Source organism: Eubalaena glacialis, chromosome 15 (genome assembly GCF_028564815.1).
Source record: "Eubalaena glacialis isolate mEubGla1 chromosome 15, mEubGla1.1.hap2.+ XY, whole genome shotgun sequence".
Lineage (NCBI taxonomy): Eukaryota > Metazoa > Chordata > Mammalia > Artiodactyla > Balaenidae > Eubalaena > Eubalaena glacialis.
The window spans coordinates 66,342,954-66,370,897 of NC_083730.1; the positions used below are offsets into that span (position 1 = coordinate 66,342,954).

General features: G+C 55.6%; 2 protein-coding genes across 2 annotated transcripts; one reads left to right on the forward strand and one right to left on the reverse strand.

Annotated features, from left to right (window-relative positions):
* The first annotated feature begins 318 nt into the window (after positions 1-318).
* On the forward strand, positions 319-1,697 carry CLDN5 (claudin 5). Its single transcript, XM_061169433.1, has one exon. It carries the CDS (start codon positions 445-447, stop codon positions 1,099-1,101), a length of 657 nt encoding a protein of 218 aa, XP_061025416.1. The 5' UTR covers positions 319-444; the 3' UTR covers positions 1,102-1,697.
* Positions 1,698-4,237: 2,540 nt separating this feature from the next.
* Positions 4,238-27,869, reverse strand: CDC45 (cell division cycle 45). The gene is made up of 19 exons (XM_061169434.1): positions 27,804-27,869; positions 27,631-27,690; positions 26,885-26,977; positions 25,646-25,783; positions 24,686-24,832; positions 21,229-21,284; positions 20,057-20,105; positions 18,957-19,018; positions 18,055-18,105; positions 16,917-17,036; positions 15,558-15,689; positions 15,290-15,388; positions 14,479-14,640; positions 9,391-9,529; positions 9,233-9,316; positions 8,649-8,767; positions 7,258-7,334; positions 5,646-5,711; positions 4,238-4,325 (listed from the first exon to the last, which is right to left on the reverse strand). Exons 1-18 carry the CDS (start codon positions 27,852-27,854, stop codon positions 5,647-5,649), a joined length of 1,704 nt encoding a protein of 567 aa, XP_061025417.1. The 5' UTR covers positions 27,855-27,869; the 3' UTR covers positions 4,238-4,325; position 5,646.
* Between the last annotated feature and the right edge of the window lie 75 nt (positions 27,870-27,944).

Below are 27,944 nucleotides of genomic sequence, written 5' to 3' on the forward strand. Positions count from 1 at the left end.
GCTCCTGAAACGGCGAGGTGGGGGCGCACAGGGAGGTGGTTCGTGGAGCGTTCGCGCAGCCGCCCCAGGTCAGCTTGGAATGGGCTCTGCAGCGACCAGGACAACGGCGGATGAGGGTCCGGGGCCGCCACCGGGTGCCCCGCGGTTCCCCCCAGCCGCCAGCCACCCGCCACCCGCTACCCCCACGCGCAGTTGTTTTCCTAACTCCTGCTGCCGGGGGCGTCTGCGATTGGCTGCAGGCGGATGGCCTGGGCGTGGATTGGCTGCTCAGGGCGGGGGGCCGGGCCCGCGGGTCCGCCCCCCGAACCTTCAAATGGGAAGCCCCCCTAGAGGCGCCCGCAGACCCGAGGCTGTGTTGTGGTGCTGACGGGCAGGGGATCGGAGGGAGTGAGCTGTGCGCGCCCGGAGGCCTCGGGCCGTCGGGCGCCCGTCTTGTCTCCAGCCATGGGGTCGGCGGCGCTGGAGATTCTCGGCCTGGTGTTGTGCCTGGTGGGCTGGGTGGGCCTGATCCTGGCGTGCGGGCTGCCCATGTGGCAGGTGACCGCTTTCCTGGACCACAACATCGTGACGGCGCAGACCACCTGGAAGGGGCTGTGGATGTCGTGCGTGGTGCAGAGCACAGGGCACATGCAGTGCAAGGTGTACGACTCGGTGCTGGCGCTGAGCACAGAGGTGCAGGCGGCGAGGGCGCTCACCGTGGGCGCCGTGCTCCTGGCGCTTGTCGCGCTCTTCGTGACCCTGGCGGGCGCGCAGTGCACCACCTGCGTGGCCCCTGGCCCGGGTAAGGCGCGCGTGGCCCTCACGGGCGGCGCGCTCTACGCGCTCTGCGGGCTGCTGGCGCTCGTGCCGCTCTGCTGGTTCGCCAACATCGTGGTCCGGGAGTTCTACGACCCGACCGTGCCCATGTCGCAGAAGTACGAGCTGGGCGCCGCGCTTTACATCGGCTGGGCCGCCTCGGCGCTGCTCATGTGCGGCGGCGGCCTCGTGTGCTGCGGCGCCTGGGTCTGCGCCGGCCGCCCCGACTTCGGCTTCCCGGTCAAGTACTCGGCGCCGCGGCGGCCTACGGCCAGCGGCGACTACGACAAGAAGAACTATGTTTGAGTGCGCTTGCGCGGCAGGGCCGCGAGCGGGAGGACCGGCCAGGGAAGCCCCGCATGGACGGCGGCCTCCGCGGAACTCCGGGTCCTGCGCACGGGCCGGACTCTGTCCGCAGCCCGTCCTCTCCGGCCGCCTAGCCAGCTCCGGGCTGCGCCCTGCCCCGCAAGGCGACGCGCACATGGGAGGACTCGCTCTGTTTCTTTTTGTGTCCAATGCTGGCTCCGACGTGGGTAGGGCGCGCGTTCTTTCAGCTGTGTGGGCACTGGACTGGAGATGCCGCTCCCTCTCTGACCGTCAGGGTCTTGGATGCCACCCACTCCCTAGTGGCTCCTGCTGATTCCAGAGGGGCAGACCGAGAGCCCAGGGGCCCCAGCCTCGGCTGCCGGAGGGACGTTTATAGCTGGCCTTTACTCCATCAGCAGGCTGGCCTCCGGATGGGGGCAAGAGACTTGGTCTGGACCTCCCTGTCTCACCCCTGCAGCTCTCCAGGCAAGGCTTACGGGCACCGGATCCTGGGTGTGGGGCTGGGGCCCTGCCCTCCTTCGCAGCTTGGGGGCGTGGGGTAAGAGTCTGCTTAGTAAATGGTTTAGATACCCTCCCACCTGTGTCCTGTTCTTTGTCCAGTCACCGCCTGCGCTCTGCAGCCCCCATTCATCCACCTACCCACCAAATTCTCCCCAAAAAGCTCCTGTGGGGACCTTCCAGGGCTGGCCCCTGGGATCCCGAAGATCCCATGGCCATTTCTCAGGTCCCTCCTGCCATCTGGTCACCTTCCCATTGGGTGGGAAACAGCCACCACTCACTGCAACCCAGGAAGGTGAGATCTATAGTCAGAAGGGCCGCTGCTGAGTCATAGGGCCTGGGGGTGGGGGTGGAGAGCAGGGGCTGTGATGCAGACCCCAGCAGAAGATGCAGGTTGACCCCAGCCAGTGTGTGTGGGTCTTGGGATGCAGGTAGGGCTAAGGGTGGGCTGCCAGGCTGCTGGCTTTGCCTAGAAGAGGCTGGTCCCCAGGCACCACTGGACGGGCGTTTTCCACCTGCCCTCCCAGGGTTCGGCCATCTCTGGGTCGCCTCACATGGCTAGACATCTATACAACACTGACTCCGTCCTTTCCGCCAATAGTGCAGTGGGAACAGGGGCAAATCCAGGATGTGTGCTGGGCTCCAGCAGAGCTGGCTGCAGGTTGAGAAGCGCGTTGCCATGGGGAGGAGGCACCCGCAGCCGGCTGCCCAGATTCAGCTTCAGCCCCTCCATCCTAGCTCTCTGCACAGGGCCTGTGCCCATCTTGGTGGTCTGGCGGCCAGCCCAGACTTGGGCCAACCATCAGCACCTCTGTGTCAGCCCCTGCTGGGAGCACCATGTGACCTTCCTCCTTTGGGTGGGATTCCTGGAGGGCAAAGCAGACCAGAGCTGTCACAGCCACCAAGAACTCACTGCTTCCAGGGCAGAAGAGAACAGTGGACAGGACAGGGGTTGCTGGGAGGAGTTCCAAGCCCAGCCAGTGGCGAGGGCTTGGCAAATGCCCCCAAACTCCACCCTGAGGGCCATGTCCAGAAATGCCTGGGCCGGGTCCAATGGCAAGGAGTCTCCCAGGCCTGGCCAGGTTCCTCATTGTGGGGAGGGGCAGAACTCAAGGACATGGCCTCAGGGCAGCTACTGTGAACATGGTCCTGCATCCCAGAACTTCCAGGGAGGCTCAACTATCTGGGGGCCTTAGCTCCCAACAGTGGGATGACTACAGAGGGATGGGCCCCATGGCACAGAGGTCCTTAGCCTTTACGGCAGCCCTGCCTGAGCCTGACCTAGAACGGCTCCCAAGCGAGCAAGTGTGTGATCCTGGAGCCTTGGCTCTTGGTGGGGTAGGAACAGAGGTCCTTCCACTTCTGCTCTGGCCACAGGGTCCAGGCAGTGTCGGGTACAGGGTGTCTGGCCCAGGCGCAGGCCTAAGGCTGCCTCCTCCACAGCCCAGAGCTCTCTTGACTCTAGGACCCCAGGCGTCAGCTGGGATTCTGAATGGTAGCTGCCCAGCCCTCAGCTTCTGCAGACGGCCAGGGTGGGCAGCTTGAGGGCCCTGGCGGGGCAGGCTGCTGTCCCCGACCCATGATGGGAAAGGCAGGGGAAAACTCCACTGCCAGAGGTCAGGTGGGAGGAGCAATGCAGCTCCAATGCAGCTGGCCCCACTGCCCACTACCCCTCCCCAAGGCCCACCCTGAGACCTGGCCCCCCTAACCCGTGTCCTCAGTTCCTGAACACGATTTCTGGGCTTTTCCCACCAACATAAGTGCTGCCCAAACCACTCTGCTGCCTCTTGCCCGTGGCCCCAGGTGCCACACCCAGGTGGCCATGGCCCTCCAGCCTGCCTGCTCCCCTGGCACCCGAGCTCTGTGCAGTGGTCACAGATGGCCTCAGCCACTTGTGTGAATGGCTCTCTCCTCGCCAAAGGACAGAAATGGCATCCTCCTTGCCTCCAGATCCCCTCAACCCTGGCAGGTGTCCTGGGGACAACTGGGAGGGTGGGGCCAGCTGATCCCACGGCTTCCCTGACAGAGAACTCTTGCTGCTCCGAAGACTTTGGAGGTTGCTGAGGCCTGTCCAGCTTGGACCTTCTGTGATAGGACGTGGGCGAAGCTGACCCCGAGGCCCCTCAGCAAGCCCCTCCCTTCCTGAATTGGGGCCCCACCCTTGCTATCCCTGCCTGACTCGCCTGGTGGTACCTGCCATGTACCCAGAAGGTGGGGGGCACCTGGACAGGCAGGTGCTGGGGGTAAGATGATGGCCGTGGAGGGTGGGCCTGGGAGGGGTGCACGGTCAAGAGGGTGGACTTGAGATGCTGCCAAGGCCAGTGGACAGGGAGGAAGTGGTGGGAGGGCGAACCGAGCCAAGTCCTGGCTGGCATCAAAGTGGTCAGTGGAGGTGCTGAGGGGCCTGGCCTCTGCCCACTGCTGTCCAGGGAGCCTGGAAGCTGCCCCCCATGCTAATTTCCTGCTGGGCATCGGGATGCCCAGGGCACAGGATCAAGGTCCCTCTGGACACACAAGGCTCAGAGAACAACCAAGCACTGGCCCTGTGACCAGAGCCAAGATTGGGGCACCAAACCTAAAATAATCATTTTATTCCATTAAAAACACTGTCCCTGCATCTAAAACTATGTCCATAACTTACAATCTAAATAAAAGCCAGTTAACATAAATAAGGAGAAGGAGGTCACTTCTGAGGAAATCAAACTCTGGAAAAGAGAAAAGAAAAAATAAATTTCAAACAATTCTGATGGTTCCCCAAATCAAACAAACTGCCCAGGCCTTCCCACTGCCGTGCTGAGCGGCTGCTTCTGAGCAGCCCCACCACTGACAGGGGTAGGGGGTAGCACCCGCCATCCTGTCTGCTTGAGTACCTTAGGCCACACGGCTCCTGGCACCTCCTCCCCTTACAGACCCTGCCTGGTGGCTTGTCCAGCCTTGGCACTGCCCCCAGCACGCTGCCCCTCACCCTCCCAGGCTGGCCCACCTGGTGCCGTCTTGGTGGCAGCTCGCACATGGCACTGGGATCATCACCAAGCAGGCTGCAGGGAGGGGTCTGCCTCAGATGCCAGCCCCACGGCCCGAGACCCCCGTTTGTAACCTTTGATTCAACCCTCCCCCCGCACAAAGGCCCTTGCTGAGGCCAAGCCCTTGAGACTCAAGGGGTGTCAGCCCCAGTTCAGATGAGGACACAGGGGCAGCCCGGTGAGGCTCCCCACAGACGTCACATAAGACCCAATCTGCCCCCAGAGCCCTGTGCCCCCCCGAGAGAGGGGCTGGGGGAGGTCCCTGAGGCCCCTAGGCCATTCTCAGCAGAGCCCACCAGGGCTCCCACACTCCCAGCTCACCAGGGACGGGGGGCGGGGGAAGGACCCTGGGCCGGCAGGAGGGACCCCCCATACCGGAGCCTGGACGGGGCCCGTGTGCCACAGCCGCAACTCCAGCCGGGGCTCAGGGAGATGCCAGGCAGGGCGTCCGCTGTGGGGGGCCTGGGCTGAGAAGGGGTCACTAGACAGAGCAGGTCCCCGGCCCATTTCCCGAGGGCCCTTGAGAAAGAGGTGGTGTGTGAGGCACAGGGGACAGCGCTGGCGGGAGCATTGCGCTGCACTGTCACAGTGACAGCCGCACGCGTCCAGGCTCACACAGGGCCCATGGTTTGTAATGCCCCACCGAGCGGCTGCTACCAGCTTGGCCTTCTCAGAAGTCCAGCGCATGAGAGCCCAGATAGACAGACATCCTGTGGGCTCCAACCCAGGGCCTGATGCTGGGGTGAGGGCAGCCCCCGTTCCCGGCCACACCCGGCACCTTGTGATCAGAGGAGGATAAATGCAGCTCCTTCTGAAGGGATCCCAGGAGCTTAATGAAATTAGATCCCTCAAAGTGCCCCATTGTGGTCCTGCCACCAGCCTGGGGACAGGCGTCCCTGGGAACAGGCGCTGGACCCCATCTCCGACCTCAAACCCAGGTAGAAGCCGGGCTTTGTGGCAGGGCCACGGGAACCCGCCAGCACCCCCTCCCCCACGACTCACCCTAGGACAGGAGGGACACGAGCGCGTCCAGGAACTTGCTGCGGTCCTCGGCTTTCAGCTCAATCACTGAAGTAATGAAAGGAAAACATCACTGGGACGGGAGGAGCAGGGACAGAGCTGGGGGAGGCCACCAAGTACCAAGTTGACTCCCACTGCCCGGCGCCCCAGTGGCGACAACCCCCTACCACATTCCAAGGCGCACTTGGCTCCCTGGTGGCCTGGGGTGCTCTGGACCATGAGACCTATTTAACCGGCCTCCCTGGCTGCCCTGTCGGTGCAGCTGCGGCTGTGGTCTGTGGGCAGGACCCTCGGGGCAGCCAGGGGACCAGCGGTGACACTCTGAACACCACAGCCCTGGCAGAGGGGCCTCCCTCCCACCCAAGCGGTCAGGCAGGAGATGGCCTTCCATCCTGTTCTGGCCAGTCTCTCAGCTTTGGTGTACCTTCCGTAGAAGGGGACATGGTGCAAATTGACTCATCTCTGGGGGCCGTCAGCTTCAGACCAGCACGGGGCCTCATCAGACAGGACAAAACCAGCCAGCCTGGCCCTGCAAGCTGCGGGTACCTCAGGCCTCGACTTACCTCCACACCCCCTGCAAGCCGCCCACCCCTGGGGGAAGCCCAGCAGCTCCCGGCCCTCCAGTCCTCCCTGTGTGGGAAGCCGGGGCGTCCTGCAGGCTGGCCAGCACCGCCTGTCTGCAGTCTCAGGCACGAAACAGGAAGTGGGGGGCTGCTGCTGGAGGGGACCCCCCACCACGGAGCCACAGCCTGAGTGGGCCCGGCAGGAAGACGCCAGCTCTAGACTCCAGAGGCAATGGGGTGAAGGCGGGTCTCAGACTCAGAGACTGGTCCTCGTTAAGGCATCAGTGGTGATGTGAGAGGTCCTTTCTGAGAGGTGGCTGCTATGGGCTGAAGGTGCCCACCTTGCTATGGTGACAGCCTAACCCCGGCACCTCAGGACGTGACTGTACCTGGCAGGGGCATTTTACAGAGGTGATCAGGTCACAGGAGGTCACTAGGGTGCGACCTGATCCAGTCTGACTGGTGCCCTTATAGGAAGAGATCAGGACACAGACATACAGAGGGACGACCACGTGGAGACACAGGGAGACGACGGCATCTACATGCCCAGGGGAGAGGCCTTGGGAGGAACCAGCCCTACTGACACTTGACCTTCCAGCCCCCAGAACAGTGAGAAATGCATTTCTGTTATTTCAAACCCCCACTCTGTGGTGCTTTATTACAGCAGCCCGGGCTCACTAACACAGGGGTAAAGTGCCACACATCTGAAAAACAGAAAGCAAATATGGCCAAACATGCCATGTTCCACACTGGCATCCGGGGAAGCTGCGGGGGCGCTGGTGGCCTACAGGTGTGGCCCCCCAAAGCCACCATGCGGCAGCATCAGGGCATAGTGGTGGCCAGACCCCCAAGCTCCTTGGTGAAGTCATCTCAGGGGCTGGATCGTAAGGCCAGAGCCAGGTATGCCTGTCAGGGCCCAGACGGGGTGCAGGGCCCGAGGCCAGAGGACTGCTGGCAGGGCACCCCCGGCACTTCCCTGGTTCCAAGGCCAGCACTGACCTTGAAAGGGCCCCAGTGCGGCGGACTCTTACCTGAGAGATCGAAATGGTTGTGCAGTGTCCGGGAGTTGGTGCCCTCCGCCGCCTTCTCAAACGCCCGGCCAAAAAAGCTGGGGACACACAGAGGCGCATTGGGGGCTGTCCCTGCAGTGGACCCTCCCCGCCAGGGGCACACCAGACTCCTCAATGGCCACAGCCCCAAGGCCTCAGCCCACTCTCTGGACGGCCACTGCCTCTCACCACTGCTCCCCCGTCAGCCCTTCTCAGCCCTCAGGTGGGCGTGTCCCCTGGCGACCCCCCAGGCACCATGCTGGCGGCTGGGGCAGGTGAGAGGCAGAGGCTCCGTGGAGCCATGTGGGGATGGGGTCCTAGACACACACAGCAGGTGGGACCAGGGATGGGGAGGGGCCCGCAGGGCGTTGGGGGAGCCGGAGCCCCTCAGGGAGCAGCCTGGATGGAGCTGCATCGAGGGAGGTTTGGTGGAGACAGCGGGAGCGTGGGGAAGGGGCTCCAGTGCCTGTTGCGGAGAGCAGAGGGTGGAAGGCGGGCAGAGGAGGGCGATTGCTCCCAGCCTCCACGGCCACCCTCACAGGAGACTGTGCACGTCCACCGAGCTCACCGCCAACCGGCCCAGCCATGTACAGACCGGCGGCCCGAGTGAGGACACAGGCGGCCGCGGTGCTGCCTTGGGAACCCTGGCCGGCTCCCACCCATGTGACTTTGGATCTGAGACCCTCGAGGGAGCTTTGGAAGGCAGCCCGGCAGCAGGGAAGCACTCGTCTCAGAGGCCATTGTCTCCCCACTCACGGCTCAATGGCCTTTGCAGACACAGAAGGAGGTCAAAGCTCACAGTGGCAGAGCTGGGACCGATCCAGACTCAGGGTAAGACCCAGACCCGATCCAGATTTTCAGTGCAAACTGTTTGCTCCTCAGAGGAGGGTTCAGGCCCAGGGAGGGCTGAGGGTCCCGCCGCAGCCGCAGGGCCACGCACCTCGCTGCCCATCCTGGGTGCGTCTGACCCCGGCCAGCCCTCCTCAGGGAGCTGGATGCCCTTGCCTGGAAGCTGGACGTCCACACCACACCTGCACCCCCCACCCCATGCTGGGGTGGGAGCTCCCAAGAGGCCTCAGGCCACTCACAGGAACCCGGGTTACCTGGAGCCCAGAGACGTGCCCTCACTGGTGAGCCCCGTGCACTGGTGTCTGTCCTGGGCTTTCAGCATGAGGCCCCAACTGCCCTGCCACCCTCAGGCTCGCCTGCCTGCTGCACCTCCCTGCACCCCGACCCCGCTCAGTGCATGCTTGATGCTGCCCCACCCTGCAGCCCACATGTGTAAGCCCCACCACCCTGCTTCATGGTGGAAAAGGCCATCCCTGGCCTGGCATTGAGGCCGACCCCCCATAGCCCCGGGCCCCAGGACTCACTTCTTTCTGTCCGAGCTGTCGGTCTCCGGGGGGATGCCCACCATGGTTACGGTGCCCTGCTCCGCGCTCAGGGGAGCGGCCATCACCAAGGGCAGTAGCTTGCAGCGCCGGTTCTTCGTCTGCAGAGGAAAGTGCACCTCGGTCACAGTGCCCAGGAGCCCCAGTCCCTTGCTCCCCAAAAACCTCCAGGGACTCCCTCTCCCCAGAGACACTCAAGTCCCCACGCAGCTTGCCCCCAGCCTCCTGTGCCCCTGGCTGTTCCCTCCCTCACCTCCTTTAGGTCCTAACACAGTTGTCACCTCCTCCAGGAGGCCCTCCCCAGCCCACGCCCCCCCCCAACCCGCCTCCGCTGAACATGAGCCCCAGCCCTACGTGCTCTGTGAGGCCCCCCCACCGCCACTTGTCCAAGTGACCTGGGTGGTGAGTGATGGCACGAGGGCTCGGCAGAGGAACACAGCTCAGGAAAAGGGAGGCACCTGCCAGTCCCTGGCAGGTGAGTAGCCCCCGCACCCCAAGGCCAGTGTCTGGCACCAGCCACTCCCCCCCGCACCCCCCGCCCCCGGCTGCTGTGTTCCCACCCTCACCGAACACACGAAGGACTTGAGCAGGTGCTTGCTGAGCAGGCTCAGGGCGGCTGGCCTGGAGAACAGCACAACGTCTGGGGTGCCCTGCAGGGAGTGGGGGTAGGTGGTCAGGGGGCGGCCAGCGGGCGGGGCTGGGGACGTGTCTGTGGGGAGCTGACCTCCATGAGGGAGCAGTAGAGGAAGGGCCCCTGGGAAATGATGAGGTTGGTGCAGAGGCAGCTGGCGATGGTCTGCTGTGTGGCGCGCAGCTGCTGCTTGGCGAGCTCCAGGCCGCGGTACAGCTTGTCCAGGTTCCCCCTGAAACATGGCAGGCGCACGGCTCTAGCACTGGCCGCAGACCGGACACCTGGTTTCTGGGTCAGAGGGGCTGTGGAGCCAACAGTTCACTTCCCTCCCTCCCCAGCTCCCTTTCCGGTGAGAGGAAGGAATAAAAGGTGTCTAAGCCCACAGCGATGGACAGGAGAGGTGTGGGGGGGTGGGTTCCTGCTGGCATCAGAAGACCGGAGACTGGAAGCCAGCAGAGGTGCCTCCTGGAAGGTGCTGCAGGGCTCTGACTGGAGAGGCTTGGGGGGCACTAGGGATCCCGCCACCTGACAGATGGATTTTTACCCTTCCCCCACACAAAGGAGGGTTCCGTTCTGAACACATTAAAATGAGCCCTCTGTGGAGAAGTCAGGTCTTCAAGCAAAGCCTCTGCACCCAGCAGGTAAGGGTCCCAAAGTGTCACATGGGCTTCCCACCCATCAAGATGAAGTGATGTCTTCTGGCCAGCAGGCTTGCCAGGCTTCCACAGCCTTCCCCACCCCCCCAACCCCTTGAATGTGGAGGACCACCAGACATTTGAGAAATGCCTGTGGCCTGAAAAAACAGCCCTAGTGGAAGCATAATTTGGAGACCAAAAGAAAGCTTAAAATGAAGTCTAATTAGTATCTTAAGAGAGATTTGGGCAATACATTCGTAAACCAAGAACAGGATGCTATGAAAAATGAACAATCAGAAACCAGAATTTGTGGAAAGTAAAATGGTTGCAACAAATAAAAAATTCACTCAAAGTCAAGAAAACCTTCCTTACCACAGAAAAGACAAACACATGGAAAATACAAGGCAAAAATCAGAGACAGAGAATCATTCCAGGAAGTCTAGAAAGATTAAGAAACAGACATATGTGTAGGGGGAATAGTAAAGGCAGAGTACAAAAGCATTTCCTCAGACTAAAAGGGCTCACCCAAAACCTCAGTCTAATGCATGAAACAAGATCCACCCCACACACCACTAGACATTCTGGAACACTGAGAATCAAAAAAGATCCCGAAAGCTTCTGGTGGGGGTGAGGGTGCATTTACAGAGAAACACGAACCAAAATGGCTCAGACTTCTCATCAACACCACTGGCTGCTGGGAGACAGGGAGCAACCCTGAATTCTGCACGAGCTAAACCAGCAATCAGATGAGGGCAGAAGATACTGTCAGATGTGCAAGAGCTCAGAATGTTTACCTCACATGTGCCCTTTCTTTAAAAGTTGCTTAAGAATTATGTTCTAGCAAAACGGGGGAGTGAAAAAAACAGATGAGGATCCCAAGATGTGCTGGGTCCACCCCAGCGACACAGTCTGGGCGGGTGGCAGGCCTAGGGAGCTGGAGCCGAGAACAGAGCCCCAGGCTCTCCTGGACAGAAGGGGCTCAGGGAATGAGAGCTGGGAAAACCGGATATGATAAAGGAGGCAATGAAGAGCTCCAGGGAAAACAAAGAGCTGAGCCAGAAAGGAATGGGATCACCGCACATTAGTGACTCTGGAATATTTTATTAGAGCAACCAAGTAACACTATTTATTGATCTTCATCTTTGAGAATCAACCTACAGCCAAAGATGAGACGACTCACATTCTGTCCTCTACCCCACTATTGTTAACCTTGAACATGTGAAAGTATTTTCACATCCTGGGAGGTATGGGGGAGGAGAAAACGAAGGATGCCAACACCCTTTTCTTACCAACTAGGGAGACAAGAGATGCTGGTGAAAGAACAAGACCGAAGTATGTTAAGGTTACAAAGGAGCTAAAAATAGTGGCACAACTGTACCAACAGGAGGGGAAGGCGCACAGAAATGGGATGAATGCTCTTTTGTCACAGCAGGAAGTCAGCAGACAATGGCTAAGACTGGCCCATCAATTCTGAGAGGAGGCGGAAACAGTCGGCAGTATAGTTTTTTGATTTCCCCATATTTCTAGATAAAAACAGAGCAACTACATTACAAAACCAAAGACCTAGGACCCACATTTACAACACAAAGGAATGAGGAACACCACAGACCCCAAAATATAGGCAGGTGAGAAGAAACCCCCAACTGGCCACCAGACGTGTGGGAGGGAGCAGAGAAGCAGAGACCTAAGAAAGGTGAAACTCCAGGCAACTGGGGACAGTGGCCAAAACTTAAGAGTTTTGCGCCACACAAGAGCAGGTGAGTGTGAGGGCCATGGCAAACACCAGGGGGCTGGAGCAGGCTAGCTCCCCATACCAGCCAGAGTTCCTTTCCACTCTGGGCCCCTTGCTGAGGAGAGACGGCTATGAGTGGAACTGAAACTGGGCAAGAGAAGGACAATTCAGAAAAGGAAGGCAGAGGCACTGATCAAACACGCTGGGATTGTCATGGAGGTTCTAGCCAGGCAATTGGTAAGAAAATGAAATAAAAGGCAGTTAGACTGGGAAAGAAGAAGTAAAACCATCTTTATCTGCAGGTGACGTGATTCTGTATATAGAAAATCCTGAAGAATCCACTAAAAAACTGTCAGAACTAATAAACAAGTTCTGCAAGGCTGCAGGACAAGATCAGTATACAAAAATTGATTGTAGTTCTATGCAGTAGCAATGAGCAAACCAAAAATGAAATTAGTAAGTTGATTTACAATAGCATCAAAAAGAATAAAATATTTAGAAATAAATCTAATAAAAAGTGTACAGTTTATTCTCTGAACTATAAAACACTGTTGAAAGAAATTAAAGAGGATCTAAGTCTATGGAAAAACATCCATGTTCATGGATTAGAAGACTTAATATTGTTAAGATGGCAACACTCCCCAAATTGACCTATAGATTCAATGCAATCTGACTTCTTTGCAGAAATTAATAAGCTAATCCTAAAATTCACATGGAAATTCAAGGAACACAGCATAGCCAAAACCTGCTACAAAACTACAGTAATCAAAGCAGTGTGGTACTGGCATAAGGTTAGACACATGGATCAGTGGGAGAGAAGAGAGAATCCAGAAATAAATTCCCACATGTATGGTCAACTGATTTTCAACATGGGTGCCAAATTAATTCAATGGTAGAAGAAGTCTTTTCAACAAATGGTGCTAGAACAGTCAGATGCCCATATGCAAAATAATTAAGCTGATCCCTTCCTCACATCAGATACAAAAATTAACCTCAAATGAATCATACACCTAATATAAAGGCTAAAACTATAAAATTCTTACAGAAAACAGAGGTGTAAATCTTTGTGACCTTGGATTAGACAATGGTTTCTTAGCTATGACACCAACAACAAAAGAAACAAAAGAAAAAATAGATAACCCAAACATCATCAAAATTAAAAATGTTTGTGCTTCAAAGAACAACATCAAGAAAGTAAAAAGACAACCCACAGGATGGGAGAAAATATTAGCAAATCATGTATCTGTTGAGAGACATATTTAGAATATACAAAACAGTTTCTACAACTCAATCATTAAAAGACAACCCAATTTAAAAAGAGACAAAGGACATACATTTCTCCAAACAGGATACGCAAATGACCAATAAGCACATGAAAAACTGCTCAACATCATTAACCATTAGGGAAATGCAAATCAAGGCCACACTGAGACCACGTCATACCCCTAGGATGGCTGCGATCAAAAAGTCAGACAGTGACAAGGGTTGGTGAGGATATGGAGAAATTCAAACTCTCATACACTGCAGGTGGGGATGTACAATGGTGAAGTCATGTTTTGGAAAACAGTCCAGCAGTTATACGAAAGGTGACACACAGAATCACCACATGAGCCGGCAGTTCCACTCGCAGGTATACACCCAAGAGAGAGGAAACCATGTCCACACAAAAACTCACAAATGTGTGTTCACAACATCATTTTTCATCATCGTTAAAAGGTGGAACTACCCAAATGTCCATCAACTGATGATGGATAAATAAAATGTGGTCTATCCCTATGATAGAATATTATTTGCAATAAAAAGAAAGGAAATTCTGACACATGCTACAACACGGATAAAACTTGAGGACATTATTCTAAGCAGAAGAAGCCAGGCCATAAAGGATCCCTTAATGTCTGAGTCCATGGATATGAAATGTCCAGAATAGCAAATCTATGGATACAGAAAGTAGGTTATTGGTTGCCAGGAGCTGGGGGAGATGGGAGATTTGGGAGGCAATGGCTGAGGGGAGCAGGGTTTCTTTTTGGAGCAATAAAAATGTTGTAAAATTAGATAGTGGTGATGTTTGCACAACCTTGTGAATATACTAAAAGCCATTAAATTGTACACTTGCAATGGGTGAGCCATACAATATGTGAATTATAGCTCAGCAAAGCTGTTAAAAAAAGTGTGCTTGGGAATAGACCAGGAAACCCCAGAAAGCAGGCCCCTCCATTTCTAACACTCTGAAGATGGAAAAGCTGTGTAAACCATACCTCCCCCGAAAAAGTCAGGAAGACTAAACTCACAAAAAAATGAGCAACGATCAAATCCTCTCAGTTACTGTCAGGAAAAAGAACAAGGAGGATAGTCTCCCTCTCGACAATGAAGGTTAACTAGAAAGACACGCCCCCAAAAGACCAGAACTGTAATATTCTATTTCAAAACAAGCTGAAAGACATTAAAAAAATAGTACATCTCAGGAAGTGAGATAAGAAAAAATTAGAAGTAAAAGAAAAATAATTGAGAAATGAAAACTAAACTAGAAGAAACACAGGAATGAATAAACAATAATGCCTGAAGGGGTATGGGAAGTGAGAAAAAAGAAAAATTTTTAAATCAAAAAGAAAGAAGAAAAGGATTCCAGAGAACATGACACACACTGAAGATGGGCACGTGTCTCGTGCGCCCCCAGCTCAGGTGGACTGTGATCTGGATTCCTGCAAAGACGCAGTCACCCCCGTGCCCGGGGGCCCTGTGACCTGCCTCCCTGGCAGCGTGGGGCTGAGGGCCGAGTGGCCGGCGGGGATGGGGGCCCACGGCCAGGCCCACTACCTGGAGAGACTATCCAGAGCCTGGATGAAGTTATCCGTCCCAGAGCCGTCTTTCTCGGGGCTCTCCATTAGCGACATGGTGGCGAAGACCACATCACTGGCCAGGAACTTATGCTTGAAGCCAAAATGGATGCTGAAAGTCTGGACGCGCATGTCCTTCATGCTGCAACGGGAGGAAGCGACACGGCTGTCATTCTGCACGTGGCCGGAGTGTCCTCGAGTTGGGGTGAGCTCTCACGCAGGCCAGGCCAGCACTAATGCTCCCTCCCCAGCCCCCACTGATGCTTGCAGCTAGCCATTCCAGTCAGAGAATGGACGGAGTCAGGAGGCCGACACACCAGCCTTCAACCGGGGTGCTGAGCACCCGGTACAAAGCTGTCAGCCCGTCAGGGCAAGGCAGGAGCTAGCTGTGTGTGTGTGGGGTGGAGGGGGGCGGGTACGGGGATGCAGGTGTGGTCCTCTCCTGCCTGCGCCCCAGGGTGCCAGGAGCAGCCAGGCCCGTGTCCCTCCAGCAGCGCCAGAAGACCTGGTTGGGCAGAGCTCGCCTGAACCTGGCCCCAGTGGGCCCTTCCAGGGTCCAGTGACGGACAGTCCAGGTTGACCTCAAAGGTCTGCACCTCGGCCCCAGGATGTAAGGATTCTAGACTTTTCAGGCACCTTAAGTCCTAATTTTAACCCAAAGAGAACTCAAAACTTCAGGGAAGGCTAGTCAGGTCACAATCATCTATGCGTTCTTGTTTTCTGCATTATTTTTAGAATGTGATTAAAGCTGAAACCTTGACAAAGCTTAATCCAGAGAAACATGTGTTTACCCAAATTTATTCGCAGACTCTTCAATCATCTCCCGCAAATTCTCCTTCAAGGAGACGTCCATGGACTGAAACTTCTGCTTCACCTGTTTCAGGGGGAGACTGGGAAGGAGGAGCACTGGTCACAGGAGGCGTGATGCCACGGCTGACGCCCCGGCCTGGCCTTCAGACCAGATCCTGGGATCGAGTGAGGAATGTGGGATAGAGCAGGAGTGGGAGCTTTCCCCCAGGGGAGGGGGGCCGTGGAGGGCGGGCCTCGGCGCTCACTCACCCCACATCCGCGAGGAACTCCTGCAGCCGCTTCTGCCCGTGAAGGGACCAGAGCTTGAATCTGGCCGCGGTGTAGCACGTGTTACACAGGCTGTCGTGGAGGGACCAGTGCTGATAGAGAGCCAGGCGGAGGCTGGGCCTGTGGTCAAGGAGCTGTGGCTGCATAGTGACCCGGGCCCCCGCCCTGGGACCACCACCTGCATAACCAGTCAGCCCCCCGGGGACCTGGAGCTCTTGGACCTTAGCTTAACATGACCCAGAGAGAGCTTGGGAGATGTGGACGCACAGCGTTATCTGGGGGCCCCTGTGGCCACACAGGACTTGGGAGGCCCCACTGGGCGTCGCCAGTTCAGGCTGGCCTCCCACCCAATCCCCGCGGGCTCCACCTGGCTGGGCCTGTGCTGGGATCCCCTCGACAAAGCCTTACCCTCGCCCCACTCCTTGACAGGCTCTTCCTCACTCCTGGGGCCACAAGTGTGGCTGTGAGGATGGTCCTCGCCCACGCCGAGGGTCTCTGGGCACACGGCGGCCTCTGTCCTCTGTGATGCCCCTCCTGATGGTTGGGCCCTGGGGCCACTGTCCTCCCTGCCCGCACCCCCGGTGCACCCCGGTCCCTGGATGTCACATGTCAGGACCCGGCTCCTGGTGGTTGCCCCCTCCTGGAGCTTGGCTGCCCCATACCCGGCACCTCTTCCTAGACTTGTCGTGGGCACTCCCACCTGACCCGTCCAAGCCATGTTCACTGGTCCCCAGCCGTCCCGGGGCAGGCACAGGCCGGCCCCACCTCTGCCATCGCTCTACCCGCCACCAAAGCAGCGAGACCCCTGCCACGGCTGCCACAGCCTATCCCCCACATTCGGCAGCACCAAGGCCAGGTCAGGCAAGAGAAGGACAATTCAAGCACCAAGAACCAGCTCCTCGACCTGCACCCATCCATCGCTCCAGCCCCGCCCTGGAGCTCACCTCAGGGCTTTTGCAAGGCCATGGGATTGCCCAGGCAGCCCTCCCTCCCCTGAGGGTGGCCTCCTCTGGCATGGCCTCACCAAGCCTGTCCTGAGCCCTGCGGCCTGATGGCCTGGGTTGCCCCCAGGAGGTGCCACATCCTCCTCATGAAGTGTCACTCTCTAATTGCACCTGCTTGCTGCTTCCCCGCCCACTCGGCAGGAGTCTGCGAACCCTCTCAACTGCCTGAACCGCCGTGGCCCCGCACCCATGCACCTTAATATACGTGACGTTCCTGAACATGGCAAAGCCATGGACGAGCCAGGCAGGGCCCACGTCCAGGACTCCTGCTGCACCCACCGGGCCCTCTGCCCAAAGCCTCTCGTCCTGGGGACGCAGGGCTGAGCCGTGAGGATACTCGTACTCGAAGGAGATGCGCATACAGTCGACGGAGAGCGCATGTTCCTCGTCCTCATGCCGGTGGTTGTGCCGGGACACGTGCCGCTGCAGGATGCCCACGTCGGTCACGTACTTCATCCTGGAAGACAGCACGAAGCCTGGGGCTCCCTCTGCCCCTCCTGTCCAGGGCCCAGGACCCCTGCTGCCTCTGCAGGCAAACGAGGACTGGGCTCTGGCCTCGTCCGCCACCCCCGTGTGCTCTCTCCTGGGCAGCAGCTGCCACGCGTCATTTATTTGAGGCCCCCTGGGGTGGGCACAGAGGGTGCCATGGCCCACCCGCCAGCCACGGTCAGTGGACAGACCCCATAGTGACAAGACGCCCAGCACAGGAAGTGTTGGTGAGGAGAGCGGGAGAAGGCAGACCCCGTCCAGGTCCACTTGAGGGGCCACCCAGGCCAGCATGGTGCCCAGCGTTGTGCACCTGACGCCATCGGCAACACAGGAGGGGAGCAGGCTGGGCCCAGGTCGTGAGACTCGGGACCCTCCAGTGGGCAGGGTGGGAGGGGCAGCTACCGGGGCACAGAGGCCTCTGCAACCAGTGCAGGCGGAGGCTGTGCCAGGAGGCAGGCACGGGGCCCTTGGACGGGGTTACAGTTCCCACCTGATGGCACCAGAGCAGCAGGAATGAGAGGGGCACCGGCCCCCCGCCCCTCCCAGGTGTCTACATCCTGGAGTCGGACAGACAGGAACAGCAAAGCCCACCCACCAAGGGCAAAAAGGGTTCGGCTCCTGCCCTCCTTGCAGGCCTGTCCAGCCTTCCCCCAACCTTTGAGATCATGCCTGCCTGCCCTGGCAGGCCTCGGGGCCCTGGCCCCTCCTCCCAGCCCTGTGTCCACCGGGCACAGGGGTCAACAGACAACATGAGGGCCGGGAGACCGGGCCCCTCCGCTCACCTCAGGCTCCACCTGCTGGGCCCCTGAGGTGGATGAAGCATCCACACAAGGCCACACATGACTGTGCCAGAGGTCCAGTCCTGACAAGGACCCAGGCCCAAGGCAGCCCCTCCTCAAAGGGCACCGCAGGGATGCTGCCCCCAGCCCACCACTGCAAACCCGGCTGCGGCCGACCTCAGACAGCCCGGGGGAGCGCATCCTTACTGGGTGATCTTGTCTTGCACCCACTGGTCCGTTAGTCCAACGATGGCCCACCTGGAAGGAGAGGAATGGAGCTGTGAATGGGTGGGTGGCACTCACAGGTATATCCTGCCAGCGTGGCCTGACCCAGACACTCCGCTGGACCAGCGGTCCCGCCCTGCGGGTGGAGAGGTTCCAAGGCTCCCATTGTGGTGTCACCACTGTGGGGCTCTCAGTTCCCAGAAGGGATCCCCTATGACAAGAGCGGCAGGCCCCACACCGTCTGTGTCCTGGCTCGCCCAGCCGCACGCCACCCTTGCCGGCTCAGGGCGACAGGGCACCTCTGGGCCTTGATGTGGCCAGTGCCTGGCCCTGCCCCGGCCGTCCTGAGGCTCTGACTCAGCGCAGACCGTCACCTCGCAGAGGAGAAAACCAGGACCCAGAGCAGAATGCTGAGGGTGAAGCAGGCCAGACCCACACACTCCTCGCTAGACTCTGAGCCTTTAATCCCCAAATCAACCCGCGTTCAGGAGCGCAGTGGGCCAAGCACCCCCGCCGGAAGCCCCAGCAGCAGGCTCAGAGGCAGGCCAGCGGCTACTCCTGTACCGGAACTACACCCCCCTGCCAGGGTTGCAAAGATGCTTGGCGACAGCAGCCTTGTTCAAACCTCACGCTCAAACTGATTTGGGCAGCAAGGCTGGGCAGTCAGCTGGGAAGGGTGGAGAGGCCCAGGCCCCTCCCTCAGACCCTCGGCGCCTCATGACACTCCCCAGTCCCCCCAGGAGTCTGTGTGCAGCCGGGGGCCCGTCAGGAAGACGACCAGGGCCTGCACGTGTGCAGAAAGGGGCCGCACCCGGCACTCCCCTGGCAGTGGGGACCCGCCCTGGCTGTGAGGATGCAGCTGCTCATAGGAGGGCCTCACGCACCACAGCATGTCGCTCAGGTCCTTGGACATCATCCACGCCAGGTCAAACATCACCATGGCCGACTGCAAGAGAGACAGGCTTAAAGCCGGGCAGCCGTGCTCACGGCACAGCCAGGCCCATGCTGCCCAGGGCCCTGGGACCACGCGAGAAGGGTCTTTCCCACAGGGCTGCCTGTGGACGAAGCATCCAGCTCCTGTGAGCAGACGGGCTGGGTTCTGGCAGGAGATGGGAGGATCAGGGTCTGACCAGAAGACTCTAAATCCCGTTTGCCCTGAGACGTTGGGCTTCCTTCAACAGCGCCAAGGAGACTGGTTTCCGCGGGAGCTTCCAGCATCTGAGGGGCCGGGCGTCCGTTCCTGCCCACACCACCCACCCCTCCTGCGGCTTAGGATCCTCCACTTGCCAGGGCAGAGAGATGATCCCACAAAGGGCAACGGGGCCTTGACCAGAACAGGGGCTCTGGAAATCCGTGCTCAGGGTCCAAGGCCCCAGAGCCAAATTCTAAGGCTAAACACAGGATGCTTTACTGGAAACTTATTTTCTAGGGGTCCTCAAGGCCCTGAGCTCTGCTCAGCGATGCCAGAGTCAACACACTGGGTTTTCTGTACGAAACTCTTCCTGTAACACATATGCTGGTGGGCCTGTGTAAGTCCAGAGTTCCACCTTCTTGCACAGAGACTAACAGACCTGTTCTGCACTTTTTTTTTTTTTGGCTGCGCAGCATGCAGGATGTTAGTTCAAACCCAGACCCCTGGCAGTGAGAGTGCCAAGTCCTAACCACTGGATCGCCAGGGAACTCCCTTGTTCTGTACTTTTGATCATGAACAGAAATAATAGCTGCTGTTCCTTGAGTACCTCTAGGTAAAAGGAACCGTCCCAACAACTGCCTCTGGAGTGAGGGCTGCTCTCTTCCTTTTACTGAGGAGGAGAGGCTCAGAGAAGCTGCATCCCCTGCCCAAGATCACAAAGAGGAAGCTGTGGGGCTGGGATTCATACCAGGCCTTCGTGGCTCTAAAACCTGTGCTCATTCCTCCTCCTGTTTTAGGACAGTGACCCCTAGAGTCCAAACGTGACCGTGACTCCCGCCTATCTGTACTTACCGACGTCCCGTGATATTCGTACTGCTCGTAGTCAAAGAGTATGTCTCTTCTGTAATGACACAAAACGCGGGTCTTCAACAGGAAGCAGAACAGGAAGACAAATGTTGGGAAAAATGCTAAAACTGGATGGTACCCAAGAAATGCAAATGAAATAGTTTGTTTTCACTTATTGACTCTTCAAGGAGTGTAGACATACAATGGCTGGGAAGGGAGTAAACGGGCTCAAACCTCGTGTGGCTGCAGAATATGTGAAATGGCGCAGCCCCAGAATCCCCCCCAAGAAATGATCCCCAGAAGGGAATTCACGGAACAAGCAAGACAAGACGGGCTCTGCGTGCAGCCTATGTGTCACAGGAGGATGCTGGACCCAGCCTCCAGTTCACAAAGAAGGGGAACCGGCCAGTTGAGCACTGGGCAGTTTATAAAGGCTTTTGGAACCATCAGAACTATGATCCTATTAAGAGGAAAAATGCAAAATTAGGTGTGATTATGTAAAATGTGCACAAGTACAGATAACCCAGGAAAATCAATCCAAAGCCAGAATCTCTTCCTATTAGTGAAAGTGGGTTATATTCAGTTTTCTTTCCTTACACTTCCTGTAATGGTTTTACATTGTCCTTCCAAGGGGGTTGGCTGGGGGCACAGCAGGACAGGGGCTGGGTACTCTGACCCTGCGAGACCTCCAAGGACTGTGTTTAGCAAGGAATTCCCAGCTCTAGAGCACTGCTCCACGTTTGCCTCAAGCTAGAATAACCTCTCCAATGTTTTCATTTTAAAGCACTTCTGTTTTTTAATTTGCAACAGGAAGAGAAGGTGTGTGTAACTTAGTTTCCTTTCCATACTTTTTTTCCTATGAAAAGTTTTACACAATTGCCACCTCTCGAATTTGTAAATAAAAGTATCTACATTTAGAAAACTATGAAAACAAAGGACCAGGGCCCTCACCCCTAATGGATGGCATGTGCTTGGGAGACCTACAGGCCAGGCCCAGCCTTTGGCCTTCGTGGGACCAGAGGGCGAGACAGAGGGGCCCTGAGCTCCTCCCCAGTGCAGGGCCACCCGCTCAATCCTGCAGACACTGGCACAGAGGCTCTAAACTGAAAGTGTGATCCTCAAATGGAAAAGCAAGGGGCATCGCTGACCCGCTGTCCCGCTGCTGGACGCAGCCTCACCTCCGGGCCTCCCATTCTCTTCGCTTCCTCCTCTTCAAGGTTCGCTCCGCGATCTCCTGATCCACGATAAAGAGAACAAAGGGTTGAGCAAAGGAGCCAGGAACTCACCCCACAGCCCGAGAAGGTTCTGATATGGCAGAAGGCACGGGGCGCGAAGCCTGCTCCTGGCGAGGGAGGCGCTGAGGGGGCAGCTGGGCCCTCTGGCCCATCAGCACTGCAGGTGCGTGGACGTGGTCGGCCGCCCCCCCTTCCCCGCACCTGCTCAGGCCACACCCCGAGTCCTTCATCTCAGCACCATGCAATCCACCAAGAGCCCACCACTGCCTCCTGCTGGCTTTCCCACCAGATTAAAAAGAGCTCACACTTCTACATCCAGACCCCACCGTTTCCAGCGACTATTCTGATCTCACAGGCACAACCTCATTCAGTTCCCACAACAAAGGCACGGGGGTGGGGGGACAGCAGTTTTAAAAACTTGCTTCTGGAAAGATGGTGTACGTGTATTTTTCTCTATACATTCATTAAATATACTTAGAAACCCCAATATCACATATTATTAAAAAAAAAAGATTCTGAAAGGTGGAGAGGAAGGCTGACCAGCCAGGGATCCTGGGACCTGAGGGATGTCACAGCATGAGTTCACTGGGTTTTCTTTTTTGTTCATACATCCCAGACTTGGAGCTGAAGAAGCCGGCCACTTGGAAACACCAACAGGTACGAAGAAAAAAATCCCCAACAAAAGCCAAAGAACCATGAAGGAACAGCCTCGGAAGACAGGAAACTTTTAGAGGATAAGTGCTTGACTCCAGGCCCACCCCCTCCAGCCCAGCGCAGGCCGCATGGAGCCCAGCCTTCCCCAATGAACACCTCCCATCTGTAACACCTCCTCCTTCTACCTGTGCACTCCCTATACCCTCGCCAGGGTAGAGTCAGAGGCCAGGCAGGGAGCCTGGAGCTTCCTTACCTAGTGGTAACGCGAGAAGCTGGGTCACTTGTAGATTGTTGGTTGGAATGTAAAATGGTACAGCCGCTCCGGAAAAGGTTGGCAGGTTCTTAAAAAACTGAACACATAACTACCACACAACCCAGCAAATGCACGCTTGGTCATTCATCCCAGGGAAACGAAGACTCGTGTTCATACATACAAATCTGCACACAAATATTTATAGCAGCTCTATTCATAATAGCCAGAAACTGGAGACAGCCCAGATGTCTGTCAGTGAGTAACTGGCTAAACTGAGGCCGGTCCACACCATGGAACATACTCAGTAACTAAAGGGAAACAACCCGATACACCCCAACACCTGGCTGAACCTCCAGGGAATTATGCTGAGTGAAAAAGCCAATCCCCAAAAGTTATTTACTATATGATTCCATTTATATAATTCTTGAAAGGACAAAATTATAGAAATGAAAAAGAGTATAGTGGTTGCCAGGAGCTAAGGAGGGGGTGGGGGCAGGAGGGAAGTGGGTGTGGCTATAAAAGGGCCACAGGAGGGGTCCTTGTGGTGACGGAAATGTCCTGTGTCTCAACTATTTCAGTGGTTGTGACGTTGTGCCATAGTGTTGCAATATGTCACCTCCGGGGGAAACTGGGCAATGTATGTAAGTGATTTCAACTCTTTTCTTATATCTGCATGTGAATCTACAATGAACTCAAAGTTCAAAGTTTAATTTAAAAAGGCAAGTCATGGTCCTGATGAGGGAACTTCTGGGGGATGATAGAACTGTTCTCTATTATGATGTGGTGGGGGTCACATGACTTTATACATTTGTCAAATCTCATCGAACTGTACACCCGGTGAATTTTATTGTGTAGAAGTTATACCTTAGTAAAGTTGACTAACAAAACCCCCAGGGCCCAAGAATTCTTTGACCCTCCCCACAACGCACAATGGAGTCCTGTCCCCTCCCCTCGTGGCTGTGGAACTCCAGGGCTGGTCAGGAGGGCTCAGACAGCTCAGTATCAAAAAAAACAAACAACCCAATCAAAAAATGGGCAGAAGACCTAAATAGACATTTCTCCAAAGAAAACATACAGATGGCCAACAGACACATGAAAAGATGCTCAACACCACTAATCATCAGGGAAATGCAATTCAAAACCACAATGAGATATCACCCCACAGCTGTCGGAATGGTTAGTATCAAAAAGACCACAAATAACACATGTTGTTAGGATGTGGAGAAAAGGTAACCCTCCTACACTGTCGTTGGGAACTAAATTGGTGCAGCCACTATGGAGAACAGTACGGAGGTTCCTCAAACACTAAAAATAGAGCTACCATATGACCCAGCAATTCCACTCCTGGGCATATATTTGAAAAAAACAAAAACACTAATTCAGAAAGATACGTGTACCCCAATGTTCATTGCAGCACTGTTTACAATAGCCAAGACATGGAAGCAACTTCAGTGTCCGTCGACAGATGAATGAATAAAGAAAATGTGGTGTGTATATACAATAGAATACCACTCAGCCATAAAAAAAAAAAAAAAAAAAAATGGAATTCTGCCATTGTGACAACATAGATAGACCTTGAAGTGTTATGCTAAGTGAACTGAGATGGAGAAAGATAAAAAATAAAATAAAATACCATATTATTTCACTCACACATGGAATCTAATAAAACAAATGAACAAACAAAATAAAACATAAATAAACTCATAAATACAGAAATTTGTTACCAGAGGCGAGGGGGGTTGGGGGGTGGAGGACATGGGTGAAGGGGATCAGGATCCAGCGTATGGTGGTGGATGATAACTAGGCTCATGGTGGTGAGCACTTTGCAGTGTACACAGATGTTGGATTATAATGCTGTACACCTGGAACCTATATAATAAAAAGAAAGAGCTCTAAAAAATCAAAGATTAGAAGATAAAGACCAAAAGTTGGCTGGAAAATAGAACAGATAAAGAGCCAGGCAAGAGGAAAGAAATCTCAGAGTGGGTCTAAGAGGTCCCAATCAGATGACCCAAGACTCTAGAAATAGCAGGCAGGTGAGGAAGCAGGACACACCCTCAGATGGAGAGTGTCCAGAACATCCCAAACATGGCCCTGAAGGGCTCCTCCCAAGGCCCTGGTCAGGCCAAGGATGAAGGGAGGACCCCAAACATTCCAGAGGCAAATCTCAGCCTGCACACCAAGGACCGGGGGCCAGAGGGCATTAGCTTCCTCACAACACCGAGCACTAGAATAATCTCGTCCCTTGTGTGGGAGGAGCAGCGCCTCCCGCCTATAATTCCACATCTCGCAGAAGCCACCAGTGCTGGATGCCGCAGCTCAGAGAAGTCCAGAAACCTGCCTGAGGCCACACAGCCAGGGGATGGCAGAGCCCAGAGTTGGCACCCACACCTGCTGCCTCCCAGCTCTGCCTGGGCCCATAGGCTCCGGGCTGACCCCTGACCTCGGGGAGTGATCATTTCCTCAAGACCGTGTTGAGAGGCCCAAACCCACCTCCTCCAACCGTGTGCGCTTCTCGGAAGGCTCTGACCCCTCGTCACTTTCGTTTCCCGAATATTCTTTATCCTCCTCTTCATCCCTAAAAATGTCGTCATAGGCGGGAACTTCAAGGTCATCATCTTGTTTAATGAGCAGTTTGATCTAAGATTAAAACAAAAAGCAATCAATCTCCTCTGTCATTCATGGAAAACTATCCATCACGTTTTCTCTCGCAGAGTCTTATTTCCCGATTGGCCACAGTGAGCCGCTGGAATCTGCATGCTATTCGGTGCACAGAAACTACGGGAATTTGAAAACTACCTAGAGTCATTAAGTCTGGAAAAAAGCTCCCTCTTAGGCCACATACTCAGCCAACAAAACGAATGCCTTGTAACTCGGCCTTTGACAGAGGACATGGAGATCGGTGACCTTGAAGCAAGCAAAGCTCCTGTCTCTACAAGAGGTCCTTCACGTGAGAGTTTCAGGGCTGAAAGGGCTTTGTTACCGTGGATGCATGCCCACTGCTGACGTGTCAAAGAGCACGTGTGACAGAGCCATGCCAGGCTCACAGCGGCCTCACACCACTGTCCTGCTGGTCCCCACACCACCTTGGATGGGCAGGGTGCATCCTAGCCCCATTTATAGGGCAGGTGCCTCTGAGGTTCCCCCAATATTCAATAAGGCTGGGCTGGCCTGAGCTTGGAGTGCAGACTCAGGGCAGGTCCTGGTCCCTACACCTTCCAGGACAAGCGAATTACACACACACCCTCTGAGCACCTCCAAGGTTAGGCGCTGTGTTTCTCATCAAAGATGGACAAGACCAGGTTCTGTCCTCAGGCTGCTCCAGCTCTTATAGGGGAGGTGGACACGGGCCTTGTCAAGAACACCAGGCGTGACATTGTCCGCAGCATAAAAGGGAACAGACAGACGGACAGGAGAACTCAGGGGAGACGCGGGCCCCGAAGGCCTGCTTACCTGGGCATCGTTGTACACGTTCACGACATTGACTGGCCTGTGACTGTCACACACGAAAAATACAGTGTCTTCATCGGGTTGAAGGATATCCAACAGGTCCACGTTAGCGCCACAGTTTATGAGGATAAAATAGTGGAACTGAGAAAAGGAGGGGGACCCTGTGAATAAGTGCATGGGGGAGGCCATTTGTCTTCAGCACTAGGCCCGAGTCCTGCTGAGACACATGCAGCCCCTGATGCATGGCGAGGCGCTGACAGTGAGGGGCTCCAAACACGGCCACAGCTGGCTTGTGCAAGTGCTTTAACAACTCCATATACCATTTCATTTCCACCACGACATTGTGAGGTGGGTTCCATGCCTGTCCTGGCTTCAACGAGGAGCAGGCAGAGGATGAGTGTGCCCGAGTCTCAGGCTTGGGGTCAAGAAGGTGATGTGCATGGACCAAGAGTTCAAATGCATAACCAGGTCTCTTCTGATCTGTCACTCTACTGTGACAAATTGCCTCTCTGTGCTAGTAGCATGGCACAGGGTTAAATTTCTAGCAAGTCTTAGGTAGCCCACACTTAACAAGCACCTAAATATTAAGTTAACCCTTTAATTACATCCTATCACTATAGAAAACTCTTTCCTTATAAATATTGAATTGGCAGAGGTCCCTCTCATGATGACAGGAGCACCGGGTGAGGACTTATCTCTGCCAGACAGTCCTAGATGTGGCCAGAAACTCTAGGGACCCTCTTCCAGACTCCAGTCTCTCCCTGTGGGGCTGTGGGGTCTCAGATGTCCCATCTCTCATTATAGCTCCATGCAGAGGTAGGAGGAGGCCTGGCCTCTACTGCTTAAATTTCAAAGGGAGACGGTATGTTCCTGAATTTCAAGTTGGAAACCTGGATACGTTTTCTTGGAGAGATAAACATGAAACAGTAGTCTAATCTAAAGTAATTTTTACTAGGCCATATAAAAAACAACCTGCCAAATTCCAAGCACCTTACAATGAAATGTCTGCAACATAAGTTCAAAGTTAGAGGCTGTCCATATTCATTATCTCTATTTTGTTGTCAGTTTTGTCTCCACAATTTGAGGGTAAGTCACCTGGACATATAGCTCACTTTTCTCTTCTGCAGAAAGTCGGTAGTTAGAAATACATGCAAGCTATTGTATACATAGAAAGAATGCTCAGTGTTAAGAAGTTGTAATTGAGTAAAAAAAGCCTAATATTCTCAAATGCATCTCTCATACCTGTTCTTTATGCTCAAGAAATGCAGTTTCAAGTTCTTGCCACCCAGAAACTGGAACCAGCGTATACTGCACGTGGTCACACTGGAACAGGGCCTGGAGAGAGATTTTTTTTCAAAACCTATTGCATTTAGTATGTCTGCAATCTACCTTGAAATGCACTTAAAAAAAAAAAAAAAGATGAGAGACAAACAACACGTGATAACCTAAGGTTAGTGAAATATTTATGTCAGCAAGTAGGTGATGGGGACATGAATGTCCACTGAATCATCTGGTCAACTTCGCTGAAAATCACCAAAGGAAAACTGAAAAGCTGATGGTATTTCTGTGTCTTCTGAAAAGTAGTTCCTGACCCAAGGGGGACTGACCAAAGCTCATGTAAACCTTGCACCATATTCAAAACCGAACCAACGATCTTCCCTAACAGGCTAAAGAATCGAGTATCTCCAGAATCGCTTATGACACCACTGTGCCCTCGGCTGTCAGATTCCTCCGCCTCAAACCCCACACGTGAGAAGCCGCCACAGGTCTACGGGTCTCTCGAACGCAACCATTCTGTGCCCAGGTTGCTACAGAGATACTAACTAGTCTCCCTGCCTTTTACCTAGTTCTCCTCTAACCCACCCAACGCCGTCCCGCCAGGGAAGCAGCCTTCTGACTCCCCGCCCCAGGACGAGCTCTCGCCCGGGATGGGGTCCTCGCCCCGCTCCTCCCCCGCGCCCCCCGCCCGCCCGGCCCGCGGGCCTCACCTGAAGGATCTTGCAAGCACACAAAGCGTCCACGTCCGAGGCCACGAAAAGAAGGACCCTCTGTCGGGGGAGAGAGGGCTGAGCGCGGCGCCCCAAACCCCGGCCCCTCCCGCCCCCACGGCCGCGCGCCCTCGTCCCTTCCCCCAAGCCTCGGGGCCCAAAGAAGGCTTCACCTGGCTCTGGACCACCTCGTAGAACTCCTTGCGGAAATCTGACACGAACATGGCTACAGCGGCGGGACACCACCCTAGCTCGCGCAGAAACCCCGCGAGCCCGACGGCGGTTAAGGCTCCCGCCAAATCAGCGCTCTTCCG